The sequence below is a fragment of the Rhipicephalus microplus genome, chromosome 5 (assembly GCF_043290135.1).
Source record: "Rhipicephalus microplus isolate Deutch F79 chromosome 5, USDA_Rmic, whole genome shotgun sequence".
In the NCBI taxonomy this organism is placed as follows: domain Eukaryota; kingdom Metazoa; phylum Arthropoda; class Arachnida; order Ixodida; family Ixodidae; genus Rhipicephalus; species Rhipicephalus microplus.
In genome coordinates, this window is record NC_134704.1 from 202,495,712 (window position 1) to 202,517,902 (window position 22,191).

At 43.6% G+C, this 22,191-nt stretch overlaps 1 protein-coding gene across 7 annotated transcripts in view; it reads left to right on the plus strand.

The window, feature by feature from the left end:
* The first annotated feature begins 738 nt into the window (after nucleotides 1-738).
* The window catches only part of LOC142818098 (uncharacterized), a 39,599-nt gene continuing 18,146 nt past the window's right edge, over nucleotides 739-22,191 (plus strand). Inside the window, exons 1-4 of one of the 7 annotated variants that reach the window (XR_012895562.1) lie at nucleotides 740-2,315; nucleotides 14,332-14,388; nucleotides 21,580-21,626; nucleotides 21,783-21,915. Coding sequence is in view for 3 of the 7 variants with exons in the window: in XM_075896401.1 (XP_075752516.1) it covers nucleotides 2,235-2,315; nucleotides 14,332-14,388; nucleotides 21,573-21,626; nucleotides 21,783-21,899 (309 nt within the window). In the remaining 4 variants the exon portion in view is untranslated. The other 6 variants (XM_075896401.1, XM_075896402.1, XR_012895564.1 and 3 more) reach the window with 6 other exon arrangements.

Below are 22,191 nucleotides of genomic sequence, written 5' to 3' on the forward strand. Positions count from 1 at the left end.
GCCGGTTCTATACTGTGGGCAGTGATACTACTTAGGATTTACATGTTTTCATGATATTTCCATACATCAAAAGAAAAAACACCTGCGAGGTCTCGTGTATATGTACTGTATCAATCAAGAGAGGTGACAAAACAAACAAAGCTTGTTGACTGAAATTTATTTAACAGTAATTAATCCCAACTGACAGCTTTGTCAGGCGTTCGAGTCCACGTATAGTCTGAAAAAATAAAAACAGTATCAAGGCAGTCAACACAGCTCAATCAACCACGTTTGTGCCCTTCCTCAAAAGTTTGACACAGTGTCCTCATCCTCATCACCACGTGTATCATGCCCAATGCACTCACCAGTGTTAGAGACTCCGCTATGACAGCCTACCAGTACACTCTACATGGGCTTTGACTTGACTTGCCCGAGGTCGGGCCATGTGTCAGATGCAGAAGTCGATCCTTTCACGTTGGGACCAGCCTGCTTCGAAGCACAATTGATCGCGAAAGTACGAATCCTCAACCTCACTATTAAAAAAAAAGATAAATGTAGTGGTTAGTTCACTAAGTAATACGGCTAGGTGGCAATAGCCGCCGCCTGATCTAAAGGATACAGCCAAATCCATCCATTCAGTCTCTCATCTAAAGTATGCAGCCACATCGATTAATTCATTCATTCATCCAGTAACGGTGCTGGAATGTAATGTCGCTTCTGGAACCTAGATGAATGGATGTATGAATGGATGTGTGTGGCTGTACCCTTTAGATAGGGCGGCTAACGTCACCTAGCCGCAATACTTAGTGAACTAACCACTAGATTTATCTTTTTTTCCCTTTAAATAGTAAAGTTGGACGGGTACTTTGCAGTGAAGGGTTTCATTGTCACTCGTGCCTTGACTTTAGCCGCCAATCAGATAACCTCCTTCTAGGTACGTCTACCCGCTTAGAGTCTATTTTGCCCTTCCTGTTCCTAAACCCCAGTGCTTTAAAAAACTCTGCGCCATCATCCTGAACTATAGGGTGAAGCCCTTTACAGAACATTATCAAGTGTTCGGCAGTTTCTTCTTCCTATCCACACGCACTGCATACTATGTCTACCCCTTCGTGTTTGGCCCGATATGTCTCGGTTCGCAATGCTCCCGTCCTGGCCTCAAACAGTAGAGATCTACCCCGAGTATTATCATAGATCCTTTCTTTGGCAATTTCCTGCTTTAAAGGTCGATAGATTTCTAGTGCGGACTTCTTAATCATGCCGATTCTCCACATGTCAGTCTTCGTTTCCTTCACTTTCTTCTTAACTGATAGTTCTTTTTGGTTTGGCCGCCTGCTGTTTTCCAAGTATTTACCAGTCAATTTCCTGGTTCGCTTCCTCCATTTTGTATCGACATTCTTTATGTACAAGTAGCTGAGAACATTCCTAGCCCAACGCTCCTCCCCCATTTCTCTCAATCGCTTCTCAAATTTAACTTGCTGCTAGCTTTCCTGCCCTCAAATGATGTCCATCCCATGTCACCTAGTACTCCCTGAGTTGGTGTATTCCCGTGAGCTACTAAAGCAAACCTACCTATTTCACGTTGCTTAATTTATAATCTTGCTTGAAGTTCTGATCTCATGCACAAGACCGCATTGCCAAACGTCAGCCCAGGAACCATGACTCCTTTCCATATTCCTCTCACAACATCATATCTATTGTAATTCCACAGTGCCCTATTTTTCATCACCGTTGCATTCCTGTTACCTTTAGTCGTCACGTTTATTTCGTGTTCCCTTCGGTACTCGGTCCCATTGTTTATCCATACGCCCAGATATTTGTATTTATCTGTTACCTCTAGCGTGACTTTCTGTATTCTAAGCTCACTAGCTTCGTTATCATTAAAAATCATGACTGCTGATTTTTCCTAGCTGAATCTAAAATCCAAACTATCTCCCTCAATAACAAGAGACTACATTCTAGGAACCTGATGTTGGTCACGAGCGCCACCGCGAAGGCAGGGCGACTCCTGTAGCAACATGAGCCATTCGTCAGGGAACCTAATTAAAGGATACGTTGTTGTTCCTCCATGGGCTGTAGTGATCACCTTGGTTGTGATGTTCCCTTAAATATGGTCTCTTGTGATACTCGAGTGACAGCCTTGTGACCTTGTTTCTGAGGTGATTTGCGAGCTGAAAGTAGTGTGTGTTTTTTGGCGTTCAGTTTCGACTGTGTTTCCACGAGTGTGAGACTGACCCACTGACCACTTTTCCGGATAAATGTTACTTTCGCACTGTGTCCAGCAGGGACGCCGCTACAGCAGCTCGTTCGCGCTACCACCGTGTGTCAGGTGCAGCGAGGTACGTAGTACGCGTACATGAACCCATCTTATTACCCTTTCCTTCTCGACCTTAACTGACCGCACTTTAGCACGGAATCGGTAGGGGCGATATGGTTTGTGTTGACCTCTTCGGCCATGCTCGTGCGAATATCGCTGCTGTCCTGCTTCACTCAGCGCCAGACGTTCTCGCCACCGCTGCCGAGAAGTAAGTACGAAGTGACGCCCTCTTCGGTGACCCCTGGGTGGTCGCGAAGAGCGCGTCACCACCTTCGGGTCGTCGCTTCGTGCCTTTTAAAAACTACGTAACTGTATTGCCGAAATGACCTTTAATTTTAGCATTTTCGATGGAGGTGTAAATGCCCCGTGTGCTCAGATTTAGGTGCACGTTAAAGAACCGGTGGTCGAAATTTCCGGCGCCCTCCACTGCGGCGTTCCTCATAATCTTATGGTGGTTTTGGGACGTTAAGCCCCACATATCGCCACCTTTTATTTCACAGAGCACGTATCGAACTTGATCAAATTTGAAGCATGCAAAATGAGTTCGCGCTCGTAAAAAAAGAAGAAAAAGACTAAAATAGCAGTTATTACCGAGGCAACGTGTAAGCGGCCTCACCATTCCATTTCTAAAAAAACTAAAACAAAAGGCATGTCTTTTTCAAACCGTCTAGAAATGTCCACCGTGGCGAATGCGGACATTGGCCCCTCTCTGTCTCGGGGACACATTATTTCCCGCGATTTAATAAGTTGTGTAAAAGCAGCTTTGTATAAATGCATGGTGGTTCATGTGAAATGACACATCTTCTGACGTTATTGTTATTAGAGAGCTTTCGTGGCTGAGGATCCCTTGTGTACGCATGCGTTCTTTGTATTCACAGCCTCACCCATGGAGAATACAGAGGACTTACGCGAGCCGCTTTGGGGCATTGAAATTCCATACTGCTTTTTCTGCTTTCCTGCTCTGTACTGCACCCTATCTCATGTTTTCTCAGAATCAGTAAGAATACATCTCAGCCAGTGTGAGTTGCTGATAGGCATCAAAAGAAAATCGAAACAGCTTGATCTCTTTACTGTGAATTATAAAATGACACATGCAAAGTGTTTGTTTGGGACTCTACGTAAAGTCCATGTTTGACTTTCCTTTAAGGTCTCTTGTAACTTTTTCTCCCCCTGGTTTCAGATTCTTTATGTCAGCAATCATTTGCAACAAATGCTAGGACAGCAGCAAGAAGGCATTTTAGCACTGATGGTGCACAGTATGGTTTTAATGTGATCGTGTTAAAAAACAAAGCACTGCATACAAGAAGTGTTGTGGACATTGGTCGTTCATGATACTTGAACTATGCACACATGGCCCCGCTGCAGTACTTCACTGCTGACCCGCAGGTCTCAGGATCGAATCCCTGCTGCGGCGGCTGCATTTTCAATGGAGGCGACAAATGTTGTGGATCTGTATGTTCAGATTTGGGTGCACGCTAAAGATCCCGAGGTGGTCGAAATTTCTATAGTCCTCCATTACAACATCTCTCACAATCATATATATGGTAGTTTTGGGACGTTAAACACCACATCAATCAACTGTGAACATGTGTCCCTGTGTAGTTACATGATTCTATTTCAAGGATAGACACTCAATGACTTCACAATGGTGGAATGGTGGACCAACAGTGCTGCCATCTTAGTTTTTAAGAATTCATCTAAAAGTGGTACTAAAATCTGCTCAAGCATTTTTTTGCAATGCTGCCTAGGGATCCTTAAGGCACTGACATGTATAATTCAGGACCCTAAAAAATTGTATGAATACGAAATTGAAAAATACTGAACACGGAAGCAGTCCATTCTTCATTGCATTGGCAGTTTTCTTGACTGATGTCTGTTATGCCACATTGGCATAGGCTCGAATGCATGGATGTCACACAATATCTATATAGGTCGTCATATTCACAACATGCACAGTTCTCGCACTTGTCGAAGCAGATCCTTTGGTTGTGCCTGTTGAAGTTGATGGCTCACCCACTTTGCAGGCATCCCAAGGTCCGATGAGCTTTCTCCAGGAGCTTGCAGTCAAAGCAGCTCTCATTTAACTGCAGGGACCAAGCTGTCATCGCTTGGCATAACACAGCATAGCCAACTTTAGCATATCCTTTCTTACCTTATGACGATGATGTAAAGTGTACACCTTACGGCTATGGAAATATGACAACATAAACCACATATAAGATTAAAAGAAATAAAGAAGAAAAAATAGAATAGAAAGATAAACACGGGAGAAACTGGAAAGAGAAAATGGGAAAAAAGAAAACCAACGTGAAACAAAGAATGCTTCCTTCAGGCAGGGCACCACTAGGGCGAAGCACAGCTAAACTACGGCCCTTGCAATGGGCCTAGAGTGAAATAATTTTTGCCTGATGAGCTGCACCGTGGCATGAGGGCACCTCCACCTCACTGTATCTAAGTGTCGAGACTAATAAGGTCTGATTGGTGACATTCTTTTGTGGTGCTTGAGACTTGTAAGCTGTGCCCATGAAGTGGGTGTCAAGTACCCTACTCAGGTAGAGCCATTTTTCTGAGTTTTGACCTGTTCTCTTCTCAAAAGCATGCGCAGCCAGTTGCTGGAACGTGCTCTTTCAGACAGCACAGACATGATTACTGGAAAGTTTGTCCATAAATTCTAAATGGATAAAACCTTGACTTTGGCGAGATACTACGAGGAAGCTTGTTTACCCATCAACTTAGAGAAAGTATGAATGTGCTCCCTGCTGTACAGATATTCTCTGCCTACGTGAATTCAGCATAGTGTCAACTTCGAGAAAACCAGTTGTGATATGAACATTTGCAGCTTCAGAGAATAGAGCTTAACAATATTGCTTATGAAGATGATTAAACAATGGTTTGACGTTCATGCCATGGTGTAAAGAGGAGTGGCAAGGAGCCCATGTCTGACGAAAATGACAGCAAAATGTTGTAGCTAGAAAAAGGATTTTGCTTGCTGTATGAGGAAGGTAGAAGGGCCTTCAATTGCACCAGAAAAGCGCAAGTAATTAAGTGAAACGTACCATCCCTTGCTGTCAACCATGAAAACTATGAAGACAAGGGAATGAATATTGCGACCCGTAGTTGATAGTGGGCAACATGCCTATTCAGAGGCACAGGGCACACAAGAAGTGCACGTGCTATTCGTCTCTTAAGTTCGCGCGAAGCCAGGTGTCTGGCAAGAGTCCTGCTGCTCTACCCCTACGTCCAATAAACCTCACCTGGACCTCTAAAGGGGCGTGCCAATTGAAGGTGCTGTGTAGCTCACATGGACGCTGCACACCCCCTCCAGGGAGTCGCCTTACAAGTGCTGTGCCAGTCAACCTGTGCATCAGGACAGCCGCAGGATCAGGGGGATTACCTCTGGACGCCGATGTTACAGTTTGCACCACTTCAACCGGTATGACTAGCTCTCCCGTCCAGACCACCGCAACCGGTATGGAAGGCACAACAGTGAACCACTACACACTGGTGAGCCCGCATATGCTGAAGCCGTTCTATGGCACTGAGAATGAAGACGGTGATGAAGACTGGTTGGCCGACTTCGAGCGCGTGGCTACCTTGAACAAGTGGAACGGTGCGGCCAATTTACGACTGGTGTACTTCTATTTCACTGGCTGACCCAAGGTGTTAGTACAGATCAGAGTATTATACAGCTTTGCGATGGCCAATCTCACTTGCTTGTTGTGAGTTTTGGTAACGAACATCGACAGCTTCTTCGCGGTACTTCATTAGCATTTGCAGGTGAAATACCGAACGTTCGAAATGGCTTTACATCTGAAGCAGTGGAGACCGCCGATACGCCACTGGGCAATATCAACATATGTTCTGACCTATCGTCTGAGAACCAGACAGCACTTCAGAAGCTTTTGCTTGAATTCCACTCATGCTTCGCCAGCTTTTCTAAGGTTCTTCAGACTTCCATCTCTCGGCACCGGATCATCATGTACCAAAACGCGCGCCCCATACACCAGCAACCTTGCCGCAAGTGCGAGAAACGCTTAGACGACGGCATCATCGAGCCTTCCAACAGTGCTTGATAATCACCGGTCATCTTAGTTAAAGAGAAAGATGGAACACTATACTTTTGCGTCGACTAATGGAAGCTGACTGATGACTTTTTAGATAGCTTCTGCTCCAATATGGCTAACGGAGCCATCAGTCACTTTGTAAGGAAAACTAATCGGTGGTGGGTGAAACCATAGTCCAACCACAACTTCAAAACAATTGCTAAATCTCATGCATTGGGGTCACTAATTTCATGTAAAGCAGTCAGCGAGTAACTGCCTATGTGGCATTGTCTGCTTTGAGCCCAATGTTCCGACATCTTTATTTAAACTGAGTAGTTGTGGAAATGGGGGATTACTGGGTGCATCAAATACATTGGCATGCAATAAATAAGAAATGACCTGCTTTGTGGCTCGCATTACAGAACAAGCATTACTTTTGTCACAATAAAGTACACTTTACAATGTGATAATATTCATATTATTAAGCAGGTGTTGTCAGTGTATAGAAATGCTTGAATATATCTTGCTGGGTCACAGGAGTTCATACGTAGTGGTTATTACATTGCTTACATACAGAGAGCCAACACTGTAATCACAATTTGTATTGACCCGATATACTTCTATAATTTTATCTTCGAAAGCAGTTTCAAGCGCTGGCTGGCTCGGTGGTAGAATACCAGACTGCAGTGCACTATGCTCACGTTTGATTTTGACTTGAGCTGTGAATTTTATTCTTTGCTTTCATCGAGATTTCTTGCTTGTCGACATTGCCAATGACGCCCGTACAAGATGTTGGGCTTGAAAAAAAATTTTCCAAAAGCCAGGACAATTCATCCAGGTCTTTGGGTGTTCGAGCTACATTTAAACACATGCACATACTTGCGAAATTGTTCCCTAAACAAAGGATCGCACGCCCCTAGAAGGTCAACTGCATGGACTGTGATGAGAGCTACATCGACGAAATTGGGCGACAACGATGCTTTAAAAAGCGAAAGGAACATTAAAAAGCGAAAGAAGCCCTAAACAATGTGTCTTTGGTATGCAGGTGTCTCAAAAGCCTCGACTTCACGACTATCTGTCTTGAGCGTGTCTTCCTTATCGGAATATGAAACTCTGTGCGATAAAAGGACAAAAAGCCTTCAGAGATGGGTTAGCCGCAATGTCACTTCAAGTATATGCACTGCGCTAATCTGCACACCTTTAACGATGACAGTATATGCTTTTCACGGTAAAGCCTCTCCCGCAGCCACAGGCGCAAACACTGTCGACACTGTTGACATTAGGCAACTTCGATCAGGACACACTGTCTTTTAAAAAGATGTTGTTGCTGTTGAGCGAGCATTGAGCAAAAATCGCGACCATGCATCACAGTTAATGCACACTTTTTAAACACATAGGTGTCATCTTAGTGACCACAACCATTTACATAGCTCAGCAAGACTGCCATGAATGCCACCATGACAACGGCATCAATGCATGTCACTTGATTGAAGGTGTGCATGACGCTGATATGGTGGCAGCCATTCAGGCTAGTTGCTGTCTTTGAAAGTTGTCACATTGTTGAAGGGAGAGTTAAAGAGAGAGCCAAAAGTGTCTGTCTTCAGCTCTCTCTTCAAATTGGGCATTGAAGGGTACTCTTCTGCTTTCTTCGAAGAGGCGACAAATACAACGGGGGTTCTTGTCATACACGTTTCGCGGATTACTTCTGACATTTCATCAGTGGCTATCTTCTCCACTTGTCCGTTTCAGTTGTGAAGCAGCTTAGGGTCGAACTCATTCTGGTGTGTGGCGTGAACACCCTTATGGCGCATGCACGTCCACTTCTCTCCCTCTTCTCTTACTCCCCCCCTCTTTCGTTTCGCAATGCTGACGCAGGAACCGTCTTATAGCTTCTTGATTAAAGGAAACCGACTGATACGCTGCACAACTGTTCTCTGGCCACCTCGTGTATATAGGCACTAGATCTTGATCTCCAAGATAGTGTCAGTAGGAAGTTTTCCTTGTGCGCTGTTCTCGCAGGGGCGCCTGCACAAGTAGGCGTTTGGTGTGTAGCGACACCACGGACCCGAGCTAAAGGGGGAGTTTTTACTCCCTCCCACGCCTAGCCGTGCGTGGCTTTGCCATGTCCGGGGAAAAGGGGATCTTGGGGGTTGAGCTGACGCTGGGGGATTGGACCTTTAAGGCCCCCCGGCAGAGGCAACACACCCCTTTGGCCCCGGCTTCACGTAGACGGCACCTCTGATCTGACCCGCCTAGGGGAAATCGGCAGTCGCCTTTTTCTATCTCTCCCTCCCTACATCTTCGTCTTTTCTCCTCTTTAAATCTATCCTGTCCTCTTCTCTTTTCCGTTTACTTCATTGTTTCCTGGCGGCAAGGGTTAACCTCGTGTAGGTATCCAATCTTGGATATGCTATATTCGGTTGTAGTGACAGCGTATAGCTAACGTTGTGCAGGCAGTTCAAGTCTTGCCGCGTCCCCGTGTTGGGCTCTGTGGTGGGCGGTTGGCGCTGTCGCCGAACACACGCACTACTCCCATGGCTAAACAAGCTACTTTACTCCTTGATCGCCCTCAAAAAAGAGGGCGCACCGAAGCACCCTTCCACTTTTTCCGGAAAAGCAATGACATATTTCCAAAATACCATGTGATCCATAGCTAGGGCATCCTAACTGCTCGCAAATTGTCTCCTTTCCTGGTGGCGAAATGCCTTGGAAACACCATTGGACCAGGCTACAAGGCCAGAAAATGACTAGCGGTGATTTGCTACTTGAACTTAAGAACAAAGATCAATTTGAGAAAATGATTGAGTTCAAATGCATTGGTGACGTACCAGTCACAGTGTCTGCACATATGACAATGAACTTGAGCCATGGTGTAATATCAGAAGATGACTTTTTGCACCTTAGTGATGAAGAACTTCTTATTCCAGAATCAAAATGTCATAAAGGTTGAAAGAATATTGATTCACCGGAAAAATGAGCAGATCTGTACTAAGCATATAATACTAACCTTTGACAGCAGTGTGCTTCCTGCCACACTAGATGCAGGCTACATCAAACTTCGCGTGAGGCCGTACATCCCAAACCTTCAGCGAACCTTCAGCGGTGCTATAAGTGCCAGCGGTATGGGCACGGATCGCAGACATGCCGGGGAAAGCAGACATGTGCCAAATGCAGCTCCAATGAACACAAGTCAGACGATTGCGAATCATCTCCTCATTGTGTGAACTGTGATGGAAGTCATCCAGCCTACTCTAGAACATGTCCTAAATGGAAGATCGAAAAAGAGATCATCTCACTAAAAGTAAAAGAAAACATAACATTTCGTGAAGTAAGGAATCGTCTGTCATACCTTGATCACACCAGTTTTGCCGAGGTGGTGCAACGGTGGGTAGTGCCACAAGTGCCTTGGCAGTCTACTGCGGTCGCCGACAGTGGCCCAGTAGACACTTTGTCCACCCCCCAGGTGGCTGCTGCTATTGCTGCGCCACCAACATCAAAGGTGGGTCTGCAGGCCTCGGCTCAACAGGCCCCGAAGCTGAATCGAATTCTAAGGCCGGAGACACAAGTCTCTGTGCCCGTTCCTCGACCTTCCAGTGCCTCGGAGAAGGCAATGAAAACCGATGAACGAACACCAGCGTCGTCGACGCCCTAAGATCAGAGCTCCTTGGAGCACAGTAAAAAAGGGAAACATCCCGTAACCGCTCCATCAAAGGGGTCGGTAACCTGAAGGGTAGCCTCCCCTTTAACCCATATTTTTAGAACATTCTTCTGAACACAGGACACATACATTTATTCTCAATATGACCACACAAATACTACAGCGTAATGCCAGAGGCCTATTTAATAACCTAGATGATATCAAAGACTTGCTTAATGACTATCAGCCAAAAGTGTTCTGTGTTCAAGAAACTCATTTAAAGTCAACTCATGTGAATTTCTTAAATCAATATGTGGTTTTTCGTAAAGATCGAAATGGTGGCAATTTCTCTTCTGGAGGTGTGGCCATCATTGCACAAAGAAGCGTAGCATGCCAGCACATTGTGCTACAAAGCTCTCTTGAGGTTGTGGCTGTTCGCGCTATTCTATTCAACCAGCTTATATCTATCTGCTCGATCTACATAGCCCCCTACGAACTATTCAAAAAAACAGAGTTCGAAAAGCTTATTGATCAGCTTCCAGAACCATATGCGTTAATTGGAGATTTTAATGCTCACAGTTTGCTACGGGGGGATACCAAATGTGATGCGAGAGGTCGTGCAATAGAAAACTTTCTTCTCGCATCTGGAGCCTGTCTGCTCAATAAGACAGAGCCAGCATACTTCAGTACCACACACAATACATATTCATACATAGATTTAGCCATTGGGTCACCGTCACTCCTACCTTACTTAGATTGGAAAGTTATTAATAATCCATATGGAAGTGACCATTTTCCAACTCTTTTAGTAACAAAACAATGGGATGACAGGCCGTCTTATCCTAAAAAGTTGAACTTTGATGTTGCAAACTGGGTGAAATTCAGAGAGCTATGTACACTACACTTCGAAGAGGTAGACCATTTGGAAGTAGAAGGGATGGCTAACTATATCTCTGAATATGTTCTTACTTGTGCAAAAGAGTGCATACCGCAGTCCAGGAATGATAAGGTTAACAAAAGGCCATGGTGGAATCGGGAGTCTGAAATTGCTAAAAAACTGCAAAACAAAGCATAAAGGACTTTTTCTCGCTACCCAACAGCAGAAAACTTGATAACGTTTAAAAGTTCCAAAGCGAATGGCAGGCGTATTCGCTGTATAGCCAAAGGGGAAAGCTGGACGCATTACATATTCTCAATAAACTCTTACACAGGCGTCAGCAACGTTTATAATAGGGTGCATAAGCTTAAAGGACAAGGCCCAAATCTCTTCCCTTTGGTGAATGATTGCGGTGATACAATAGAAGAACAGGGGAACGCTCTTGGCGAACACTTCGAGAAAATGTCAAGCTCAGAAAACTATACCACTAAGTTCTTACGCCACAAAAGCATAGCTGAAAGTGTACCTCTGTGCGGGAACAAGCCTGTATCAGACGGATACAATAAACCACTAACACTATATGAACTGAAGCTTGCCCTTGGTTCCTGTGGAAGTTCTGCTCCTGGTTCTGATACAATTATCTATGAAATAATCAGAAATTTCCCTGATGAAACCCTGAACTGCCTTTTAGCACTTTACAACAAGATTTTCAATACCGGCAAAATACCCTCTGCTTGGAAAGAGGCCATAGTACTACCGATCCTTAAACAGGGCAAAGATCCCTCTTCGGTAAATAGTTACAGGCCTATCGCCCTCACAAGCTGCCTACTCAAAGTGTTTGAAAAAATGATTAACTGCCGCTTGGTCTATTACTTGGAATACAACGGCATATTGGACCCGTGCCAGTCTGGTTTCCGTACAGCTAGATCCACAACTGACAATCTTGTCTTCCTCGAGTCGTACATATGTGACGCGTTTGTATGCAATCAATACTGTCTGTCTGTTTTCTTTGATCTTGATAAGGCATATGATACTGCCTGGCGATATGGAATCCTGCAAGATCTACTGTCTTTCGGAATATGTGGCAGGTTGATTACCATCTCAAAAGATTACCTGTCTGAAAGGAAGTTCCGTGTAAAAATAGGCACTGTGTTATCGCGCACATTTCTTCAAGAAAATGGAGTGCCGCAGGGAGGAGTATTAAGCTGCACACTATAGTTAAAATGAACTCGCTTCGCTCTGTTATTCCACCTGCGATATCGTACTCTGTATGCGTGGACGACATGCAAATTAGTTTCAAATCGTGTAACTTGACTGTATGCGAACGCCAGATACAGTTAGGTAATAACCGTCTTGCAAAATGGGCTGATGAGAATGGTTTTAAGTTTAACACTGACAAGACTACTAGTGTGCTTTTCTCGAGACGACGAGGTGTACATCCTGACTCCTGCATACTAATGAATGGACAAAACATAGTCATCGCGAAAAAACAAAAATTCCTCGGTGTAATTTTTGATTCCAAACTCACCTTCATCCAGCACATAAAACAGCTGAAGTTAAAATGTCTCAAGACCATGAACCTTTTAAAGATTTTATCGCATTAGTCGTGGGGGACAGACAGGCACTGTTTCATATCTCTGTTTCGAAGCCTGGTTCTGTCACGCATAGACTATGGATGCATAGTATATCAGTCAGCTTCAAGGACAGCACTGAAAATGTTGGACTCTGTATACCACTTAGGTATCCGGCTGGCACTTGGTGCCTTCCGTACCAGCCCTATTCACAGCCTTTATGCAGAGTCAGATCAGTGGCCACTGGACTATCAGCGCACGATCTAGGAGTCAACTATGCAATTAAGATCATGTCTCTGAAGCAGCACCCATGCAAAACACTTATGAACGATGTGTCTACTTCCCAGTTATACCTAAACCGTCCTTCTATCGCCCCACCGTTTCCATTGGCAATAAGACCTGCAGTAGAAAAACTTGCAATTTTTTTCAATGACATAGAGGAAAGTGACCATGTCAAACACATCCCTTCCTAGCAGCAGTCTCCAGTCACTTGTGACTGGTCTTTCAAAGACATCATAAAGGAAAATTCTCTAAGTGCACTCATTGAGCAACATTTCTTGGCCCTTGAACACAAATATCGTTCAACCGCATTCTTCTCTGATGGCTCCAAGTCTCAAATATCTGTATCTTGTGCAGCCTGTGGACAAAAGTTCTCGGACACCAGAACCATGCATACACATACCAGCATTTTCACTGCGAAAGCCTATGGTATCCTGATTATTATACAACACATTAAACAACACAAGATACGAAAGTCTGTAGTGTACACAGATTCTTTAAGTGTTGTCAGGGCCCTGTCTTGTCGCAAGTACAGCAAGAACCCTACTTTCAACAAGCTCCTTAACGAAATCTATGCAGCCTATGACCTAAAGCTTTCTATTGGTATTTGCTGGGTTCCAGGTCATTCTGGAATTGCGGGCAATGAAATAGTGGACAAGAATGCACGAAAAGCCGCTGGTCGGCAAATCATAGATATAACCTCTGTTCCTGCTGTAGATCTAAAACTTGTTGTACGTAGAGGTCTACGCAACCACTGGCAAGCTGAATGGGACAGATAAGTCGACAACTAACTCCACCTTGTAAAACCCCAACTGAGGAAAGTTATCCCACAAAAACTCAACAGGTTTGCCGAAGTCGCTCTAACACGGCTCAGAATAGGCCACACTTATGCCACACATAAACACCTTTTGGCAGGCACTGATCCACCTACATGTATACACTGTGGAGAGAGTCTAACCGTTTTGCATGTCTTCATACAATGTCCTGTGCTTCACGAAGCACGACTGACCCATTTCAGGGAGCTCTATCGATATCATATCCCACTTCATCCAGCGCTGTTTTTATCACTTGATGCAGTGGTTGACCTTAAGAGACTTCTTCATTATCTTAGGAAAGTCAAATTTTTAACAATAATATCATTCCATCCTAGCCACCGGGCTGTGCCTCAAGTGTGAGGTACCGCCTGGTGCATAAAAAGTATGTCTGAGCCTTCGCAGTTCTTGCTCAGGCAAGGACTTCAGCTGCGAGGGTCTTGGGCCTTGCAGACTAATTTATGATCACAGACTTCAGCCAACGAAATGAAGATTTTTTAACAAAGTGACATTCTTTTAAATGCACCGTTTTTTAAATTGTTCGTAGATATTTGCTACACATCATTTGTTTTAAGTTTTAAACTAATAACTTGAAATGAAACAACATTTGTACTGGCGCTCTTTAGCCTTAGATGCCCTTGCGCCAATAAAACTTAACAAAATAATAATCCCGTGTACGCTGTTGAAAAAAAAAATTTGCAGTGTGTGCGTTATCTAAAAATGGACTGCAGGTCTCTGTCTCTGATTGCCTATTAGCAGTGATCAGCATGTTCCAGTAGGAAACACTGGTCCATGACTGTGTATTTTATGCCTCCCCAGGTTTCTCTCCTGCACAACGCCGCCACGCTGAGCACCAGCATCAACTTTGCCACCAGTGTAAGTGTTAGCCCCACTCCTTTCCATCTTCACATGGTTTCCTTTAGTGGGACATGGTGTAATTATTTTTTGCTGTGTGGCTTCATACTTTTTGCCCAGGGTTGAACTGTTCCTTCCTTCAAAGAAATGGCAATACTGCCATGATCCTTCATTATTGTCCTTGGTAGCGCAACGTTTTCGTGACCATTTCGGAAATCGATGGCTGCGTTGAACCCTCTTATGTCGATGTCCTGCTTTGGGAATGTCTTTCCAGCAATACCACGGGTATCGAGTTCCAAAACCTGTTGTGACAAGTAAGAGAAATCCTCCTCTCATAGACTACTCTTTGCAGGACGCAAATATGACTGCTTGCATATTGTCCAACTTGCTCCTCGACGGATGATGGTTCTTGGAGGGTCGAATGGCGATTACCGCTCTGTTAACTGACATCCAACGGACTCCTCTGTAACTTGGTATTACTTTTCACAATCGTTCTGATTCAATCGGAAGACAAACTCGGGGGTTCACAGGTGGTGCTTGGAAAAACAACTGCATCCGCCAATGGTTTACCTTCTGCAATGATTACTTCTTTGAACTTTATTTATTCCAACATACCATCATTTGGTATGCTGAGGGCCGGGGTCAAAAAGCCTCTTCACGGGCTTGACTATGACCACGACCTCGTACAAAGTGGCAGGGATAGGCGAGTGTACATTTTAGTATAAAATGAATCGGACAACACTATGTCGCTCAATTAGAACTGTAAAGGAATGCATAATAGTACTGTAAAGGAATGCATAAACATTTACATATGAACATATATAGACAGATGATGCAAGTGAAACAGACCTTTAAAACAATGTACCAACTTCAATTTTGATAATCACATAAAAGATCAATGAGAGTGTACAAATGAAAAAAGAAATAAAATGGCATTACACAGGTAGGACAAAAACGCATCTCCAGCAATATTTTCATAGTGTTAGTTGATTTAGATGGAACGGCAATAGAAAGCGCAGCATCTCCTTGCCGTAGTTCGTGCACGTGCGTGGAAGAAACCACGTGTGAACATGACGAGTGTTATAAAAAAGGGTCGGCCGGTTTATACGAGCAAGTGTGCCCAAAAAGTTATCACTTTTCAGTCCTGTGTAATTGCGTTTCATAAGACTTGTTTGATAGTAATCTGGTTGGGTTAATAAGTTCATTTCTTCAAAAAGCGGTGACGTGTGACTTCCATACAGAACATCTGCAATGGTGCGAGTTGCCCTTCTCTGTATGACATCTAATTTGTGAATGTTCGTTAATGTTGTTGTGCCCCAGACCAGATGACAATAATTTGTGTGTGATAAGAAGAACGATTTATAGATGAGAAGTTCAACTTTTTGAGGAAGCAGGAAATGCACCCTAGACAAGATTCCAGTTATTCTGGATAAACTTGAAGACGGCTTTTCAATGTGGGAATTCCATGACATATGTTCATCGAAGATTACACCTAGACATTTAATACTCTGTACTATCTGAAGTTCCGAGGTGCCGAGCATTAGCGGGGCATGCAAAGGTGGTGGTTTATTTCTAGGCCTAAAGTGAACAGCTCCCGTTTTTGAAATGTTTAATTTTAAAAAATTATTGCATGTCCAGGATGCTAGCTTTAATAATACCAGGTTTGCATCATCGATTAAATCTTTATAGTGTTGAGCAGTGAGAAGTAAGGTTGTGTCATCTGCCTATATAAAATACGTTACAGATGCGTCAATGTTTACGATATCATTAATATATGCACAGAATAAAAGGGGTCCCAGTATACTGCCTTGGGGCACACCTGCTAAAATTGCTTGTAAATTGGAGGTGTAATCGTTGATGACCACCATCTGCTTACGATACTTTAAGTAAGATTCAATTAATTCCAGAAAGACACCTCGGAAGCCGTAGTGATTGCATTTCTGTAAAAGTGTGACATGATTTATTGTATCGAACGCCTTTGAGTAATCTATAAAGATACCTAGTGTGTGTAGTTGATGTTCAAAAGCATCTAATATGAATTCCTTCTGTGCTAGGAGAGCATGCTCAGTTGTTCGGCCTTTCATGAATCCAAATTGTGATGAAGTGATGATATGGTGTTTATCTAAAAAGGAAATCATACGTTTGTGAATCAGTTTTTCTAAACCTTTTGATATTACTGGCAGTATAGATATACTGGCAGTATAGATATACTGGCAGTATAGATATAGGCTGGTAGTTGTTAAGCGAGTTCTTATCCCCTGCCTTGTACAACGCGATTACTTTCGCCACTTGCAGTTTCTGTGGAAAGATTCCAGTTTAAAGTACCAAGTTGAAGATATGTTCTAATAATTCAGCAATGAGGTCCAGCATGTGTTTAATGGGTCTAATCTCAATATCATATACGTCGCAACATGTGCTGTTCTTTACAGACGAGAAAACGTGGGCAATTTCGCTGGCTACTGTCGGTGCCAAAAACGGGCTCTCAGGAGTACTGTCTGATAAATGTGTAGTACAATCTGGCTTGTGCGCTTTTTTTGTTAAGGACACAAAAAAGTCATTGAACACGTTAGCTAAATCAGCATTGCGAATAGTGCCACCGTTCACCACAAGCTCAGTGGGCTGAAAGTTGTTACCTTTACGGCCAAGGAACTCGGTCAGTCTTGACCAAGCTAGCTCCGATTTGTTCATTACTTCATTGTTGAAGGTGCTGTTTAGGTACTTTCACTTTTCGTGGCGCAGCCTACTGTTAACTTTGTTTCTTTGGTCTTTGAAACGTTTTAGCGTCTCTTCATTCTTATTTATCAAAAAGTGTTTGAATAGTTTATTTTTACTTTTTATTTCCTTGATGCAAGATTGATGCGCAGGCTTCTTTTCTTTGTACGGAAAGCATTGCTTATAAATTTTTGTTAGTTTTTCGTGGAAACAGTTGTAGGCACGATCAGGTTCCTGCTCACAAATAACGTCTGACCAATCAGTCAACGATATCTGTCTGCGAAATGCAGATAATGTGTGCTCATTAATATTTTGAAAAACTATTGATTGTTTTTGTTATGAATGAGAATGACACGCTGTTTCCTTTGTAACCATAAATATGGGAAGATGGTCACTAATGGGTGCACTCAGTATGCCAGATAAAGAGTTTGTAGCTTCTATGTTAGTAATGAACACGTCTAGTAATGTAGCGTTATTTTGTTCAATACGAGTCGGAGTGGCGATAACATTTGCAAAGCCATTGGATTCAATTATGTGACACAGCTCAAACTGGACTTTGATGATTTAGCAAGGTCGATATTTAAATCACCTGCAAGGACTAGCTTACAACCAGTGCCACCAGCCCAACCTAAATATGAATCTAAGAATTCTAGGAAATTTGTCTTATTGCCACTAGGAGGGCGATATAAAACACCGATAATGGAATGGTCACTTTGTACAGTCAGAACTTCATAATCATCAGTGATGGTACAGTCAGAACTACATAATCATCAGTGATGCGGGAAAATTCTTGAATCAAATAACTAACATATTATGGAATTTTTAGCCATCAACAACACGCCACCACCCATTTTCTGGCACGGTTCAAAAAGTAAGTTGCATAGCCAGGTATCAAAACTTCCGTTTCATTTCGGTATCATGTCTCAGTTGTCATAAGATATTCAGGTTCAGGACAGAGTTATCAAGAAAGTGCTTATTTGATCTACCTTATTACGTGCTGATTGTGCATTAAAATGAATGAACTTTGTACTATTTTTACACATTGAGAATAATGCACTTAATTTATCTAGTGACACATAATCATTCAATGCCATGTTAGTTTGATAACTGCCATTTGGTTGATGACTAGTGACTATTCCGTAATAACAGACAGGTGCTGAATGTTGGAGATAATGTGGACTCTGCTATCCTCAGTTTTTCGTTGCCTTGATACGACTATTTTCAGCCCATGGAAATTTCCAGTGTTTTTCTCTTTTCAGAGAGAGCGCTTGTGCGAACAGTCTCTTGTTCTCAGGCGTCAGATGGTAATTTATGTATATGCTTGCACTTTCTGATTGAGGAAAGCCGAGTGCCTGGGTTGTCAGGCGAGCCTTGCGTGCTTTACTCAGAAATTCGTTTTTCTTGTTCCGGGAACAGAATCTAGCTATTATGTTTGCGTCCTTTTTTGCAGGCACCCGGTGAATTGCATCAGTATCAGTGGGACATACAGGACATCCGATTACATCGCCCATTTTATAAAGAATGGTGGTGCAATGTTCACCTTTCTTTCAGGGCACACCTTTTATCTCGATGATGTTTATTCGTGAAAGCTGTTTCATGTCGGTTATTTTAGCAGTCAACTGATCATTAAGTGTCTGTAGAGACTTGTTTTCAGTAGTGACAGAATCTTGTTTCCTTTTCGTTTTCTCGTAGAAAGCATTCATGACTGACACACTTTCACGAAGCTGCGAGATCTCAGTGCAAAGATGTTGCACTTCACATGCCAATTCTGCATTAGAGGGCATCATGCAAAAAAATGAAACAGTTGAACTATTGGCAGCAGCGACCACGGCAACAAAAAAGCAAACTGATAATACAAAACAGTGCTCAACCAACCTGCATAAACGAAGAATGTTGTTTAGTGGAATGGACTTCCAGCCGCCGTAACCGCCACTGCCAAAATGCAATCAGAGCCAAACCATGTCAGGCTTATTTAGGGTCTCCAGTAGATGTCTTGTTGGTCTGCGACGGTGCAGAGCTGTTTCCGGTTGATTGTCTTGAGAAGGTGGTGACGTTGGTTCACTGGTTATTTCGAGCACACGTGTTGAGGACCCGGAGGAAATCCTCGATAGCCACGATTGTCGATAGCAGGTAACTTGCACAATTGGTGCACGTGAAACACCTGCGTAAACGAAGAATGTTGTTTAGTGGAATGGACTTCCAGCCGCCGTGACCGCCACTGCCTAAATGCCAAAATCTGTGAAGATTATCCGTGTTTGAAGAGTCGAAGATGTCACCGCAGATGAAAAGAATGATGATAGCTTCTATGTGCACTAATTATGACCGTAATTACAGCTTACGAATAGTCTATAGCCATTTCCAAATTTTTGAAAGGCGGCCACTGGAGATCAGCGCAGAGTGATGAAATCTGACAGATTTAGCTGGCAAAACTGAAACCGGTGCACCAAACAGCCCATCTGCCATTCACTTTGAAAATAGCCTTTATGATAAGTTAATGGTTTTAAATTGTGTGAAAAGTCAACTTCTTAATCTATTTAATTACTGCCAAAAATAATGCTTGTGCACATTTGAAGATGCCTTGTGCCAAAGTAAAGGGAATGCTGTGGATAGCGTGCGGATGCCTCCTCTATGTAATTTGTTCAAACACCTGGTATATGAGACCCAGGCCTAATACGGGCCTGCCTCAGGCCTGAGACCGACTCGAGACAGAAGCTCATAGGCGCAAGCTTGGCCTGGGCTCGATCCAACATTGCCTTACCTGGCCCTCGAACTTTCGGGTCGGCTCGGTCACGTGCAGTGCTCTAGGTTGTATGTGTCTTTCCGTGATAAAAGTGTGAACTGTGGATTGGTGTTATTTTTTGTGGGAGGTGGCATAACGTTTCAGTCAGTAAAGGATGTGACCCCCAAGATCAGGTACATGGAACAGCGTTTAGATCACTTGACCATTTTTATTACATGCAGAGTGACCTTGCAAGCTCTGGTTCGCATTTGTACTTAAGTTTGAGGCATCATTAAAGCCAAGGGCAATACTGTCGTGGATTTACTGATGAATTGCAGTGTCAGCACAATTGTGCTTTCATTGCAGCATCTTTTTATGGCCATTTGTGGCCTCTCTCTTCATTTCCCCTCTCTGCTTCCTCTTACCCTGTGCAGGCCACCAAAGTGGACGCTTTTCTTCCGATTAACCTCCCAGCCTTCTTGAAGGCGTGGCGGTTTGGGCTAGTTGGTACGAAATGACGATTGTTATAGCACGAGACCAGAACGACAACAAAGGGTCGTTGTCTTCGTCATTGTCTTCTTTTTGTTCCTTTCTTGTCGTTCTGTTCTTGAAGGCATTGGGTTGTAAACACAACCTCCTTCCCACAACAATGGCCACTCAGCCTGCTAAAGACAGTTTCAGGGCATAGGACAAGAGCTTTGGGGGACCGTAGGGGGCATTCTCAAGAAACTTACCTTGCACGTCGTATTCAGTAACAATCACCATTTGTTTAATTTCTCAGTGCACCACGAGAAATGGACTTGCTGTGGGGATGAAGCAAATGCATCATGGTACACCTTTAGTGAATTATAAACACCCCTTACTTCACTGGTCCTCCTGTGGTCTGTTGTGAATGATGCAAAGGAAGCTTCTGCTTACCCATGAGTTGGAATCTTCACTATGTTGTTGATTGATTGATATGTGATGTTTAACGTCCCAAAACCACTGTATTATTATGAGAGACGCCGTAGTGGAGGGCTCCGGAGATTTCGACCACCTGGGGTTCTTTAACGTGCACGCAAATCTGAGCACACGGGCCTACAACATTTCCGCCTCTATCTTCAATATGTTGTAGACTTATAATAAAGTAATGTCCTAGTAAACACTTGTGTGTGTGCGTGTGTGCATGTAGCCTTATGTACTTAACAACAGTCCGCCTCAGTGGCGACGGTGCTCAGCTACTGACTCAAAGGCCATAGTGGTCGCATTTCGATGGAGGGGAAACGGTAGAGGCACCGTGCGATGTAAGTGCACGTTGAAGAACCCCGGGTGGCCGAGCCCTCCTCTATGGTGTTTAACAATCCTAATGTGGTTTTGGCATGTACAATTCTAGATATCATTAATGGCCTCAATAAATCTATCATTCACATGCTCGAGGTAATCGGGCTGTAGCTTAATCCACGAATGAAAATTATGGTGCAAGCTCAAGCAAAACTGTGTGAAACAAGTACATTTCATGCTCCATTTGCTTTAAGCTTGTCCTGCCGCGGTGGTCTAGTGGCTAAGGTACTCGGCTGCTGACCCGCAGTTCGCGGGATCAAATCCCGGCTGCAGTGGCTGCATTTTCGATGGAGGCAGAAATGCTGTAGGCCGGTGTGCTCAGATTTGGACGCAAGCTAAAGTACTCCAGGTGGTCAAAATTTCTGGAGCACTCCACTACAGGGTCTCTCATAATCATATGGTAGTTTTGGGACGTTATACCTCACATATCAATCAATCAATCAATTGCTTTAAGCTTGCAGGGCTGAACTGTAACCGGCACCAGTGTCCAACTGCAAACACTAATGAGGTTAGTAACCCTTCCAGCTGTCATAATGAGGCAGAATTTGAGGGCAAAATGGAAAAGAGGCTTGAGAATTTTTATCAAAGAAAAAAAAATGTGTTCTCAAGTGGCCACATGCAAATTTACGGGAAGCTACAAGCCATGCTTGTCGTCTATGTGCAGGAGAGTTGGAGTTTTGTGGGGGCCGGTGAGCACAACTCTGTGAGTGAGTCTCCAGAAGTCAAGCAGGACCAAAGGAGTGAGGTGATCTGCTGCACTTGCAAACAGGTGGTGCTTTGAGGGTTCAGGGAATCAGGTGAGGGCGGGCTTTGTTTGCTTTTCAGTTATCCCAACAAATTGCTCTCTTGGGGATGAAAGAAAATGCATATGGCGTTCTTATTTTGCCTTCTTGGGGATGAAAGAAAATGCATATGACATTCTTATTTTGCTCTACCGGGGGTACTTAGATGCGTTCATCTTCTTCTGGCCCCTTTTTTTCTGCTCATCTTTCTTTCCCATGCATCTTTCTTTGGGCATGTAAGTGTTCTACCTCTTTTTTGGCACTCCTTGTCAATGTTTTGTTTGTGCATGT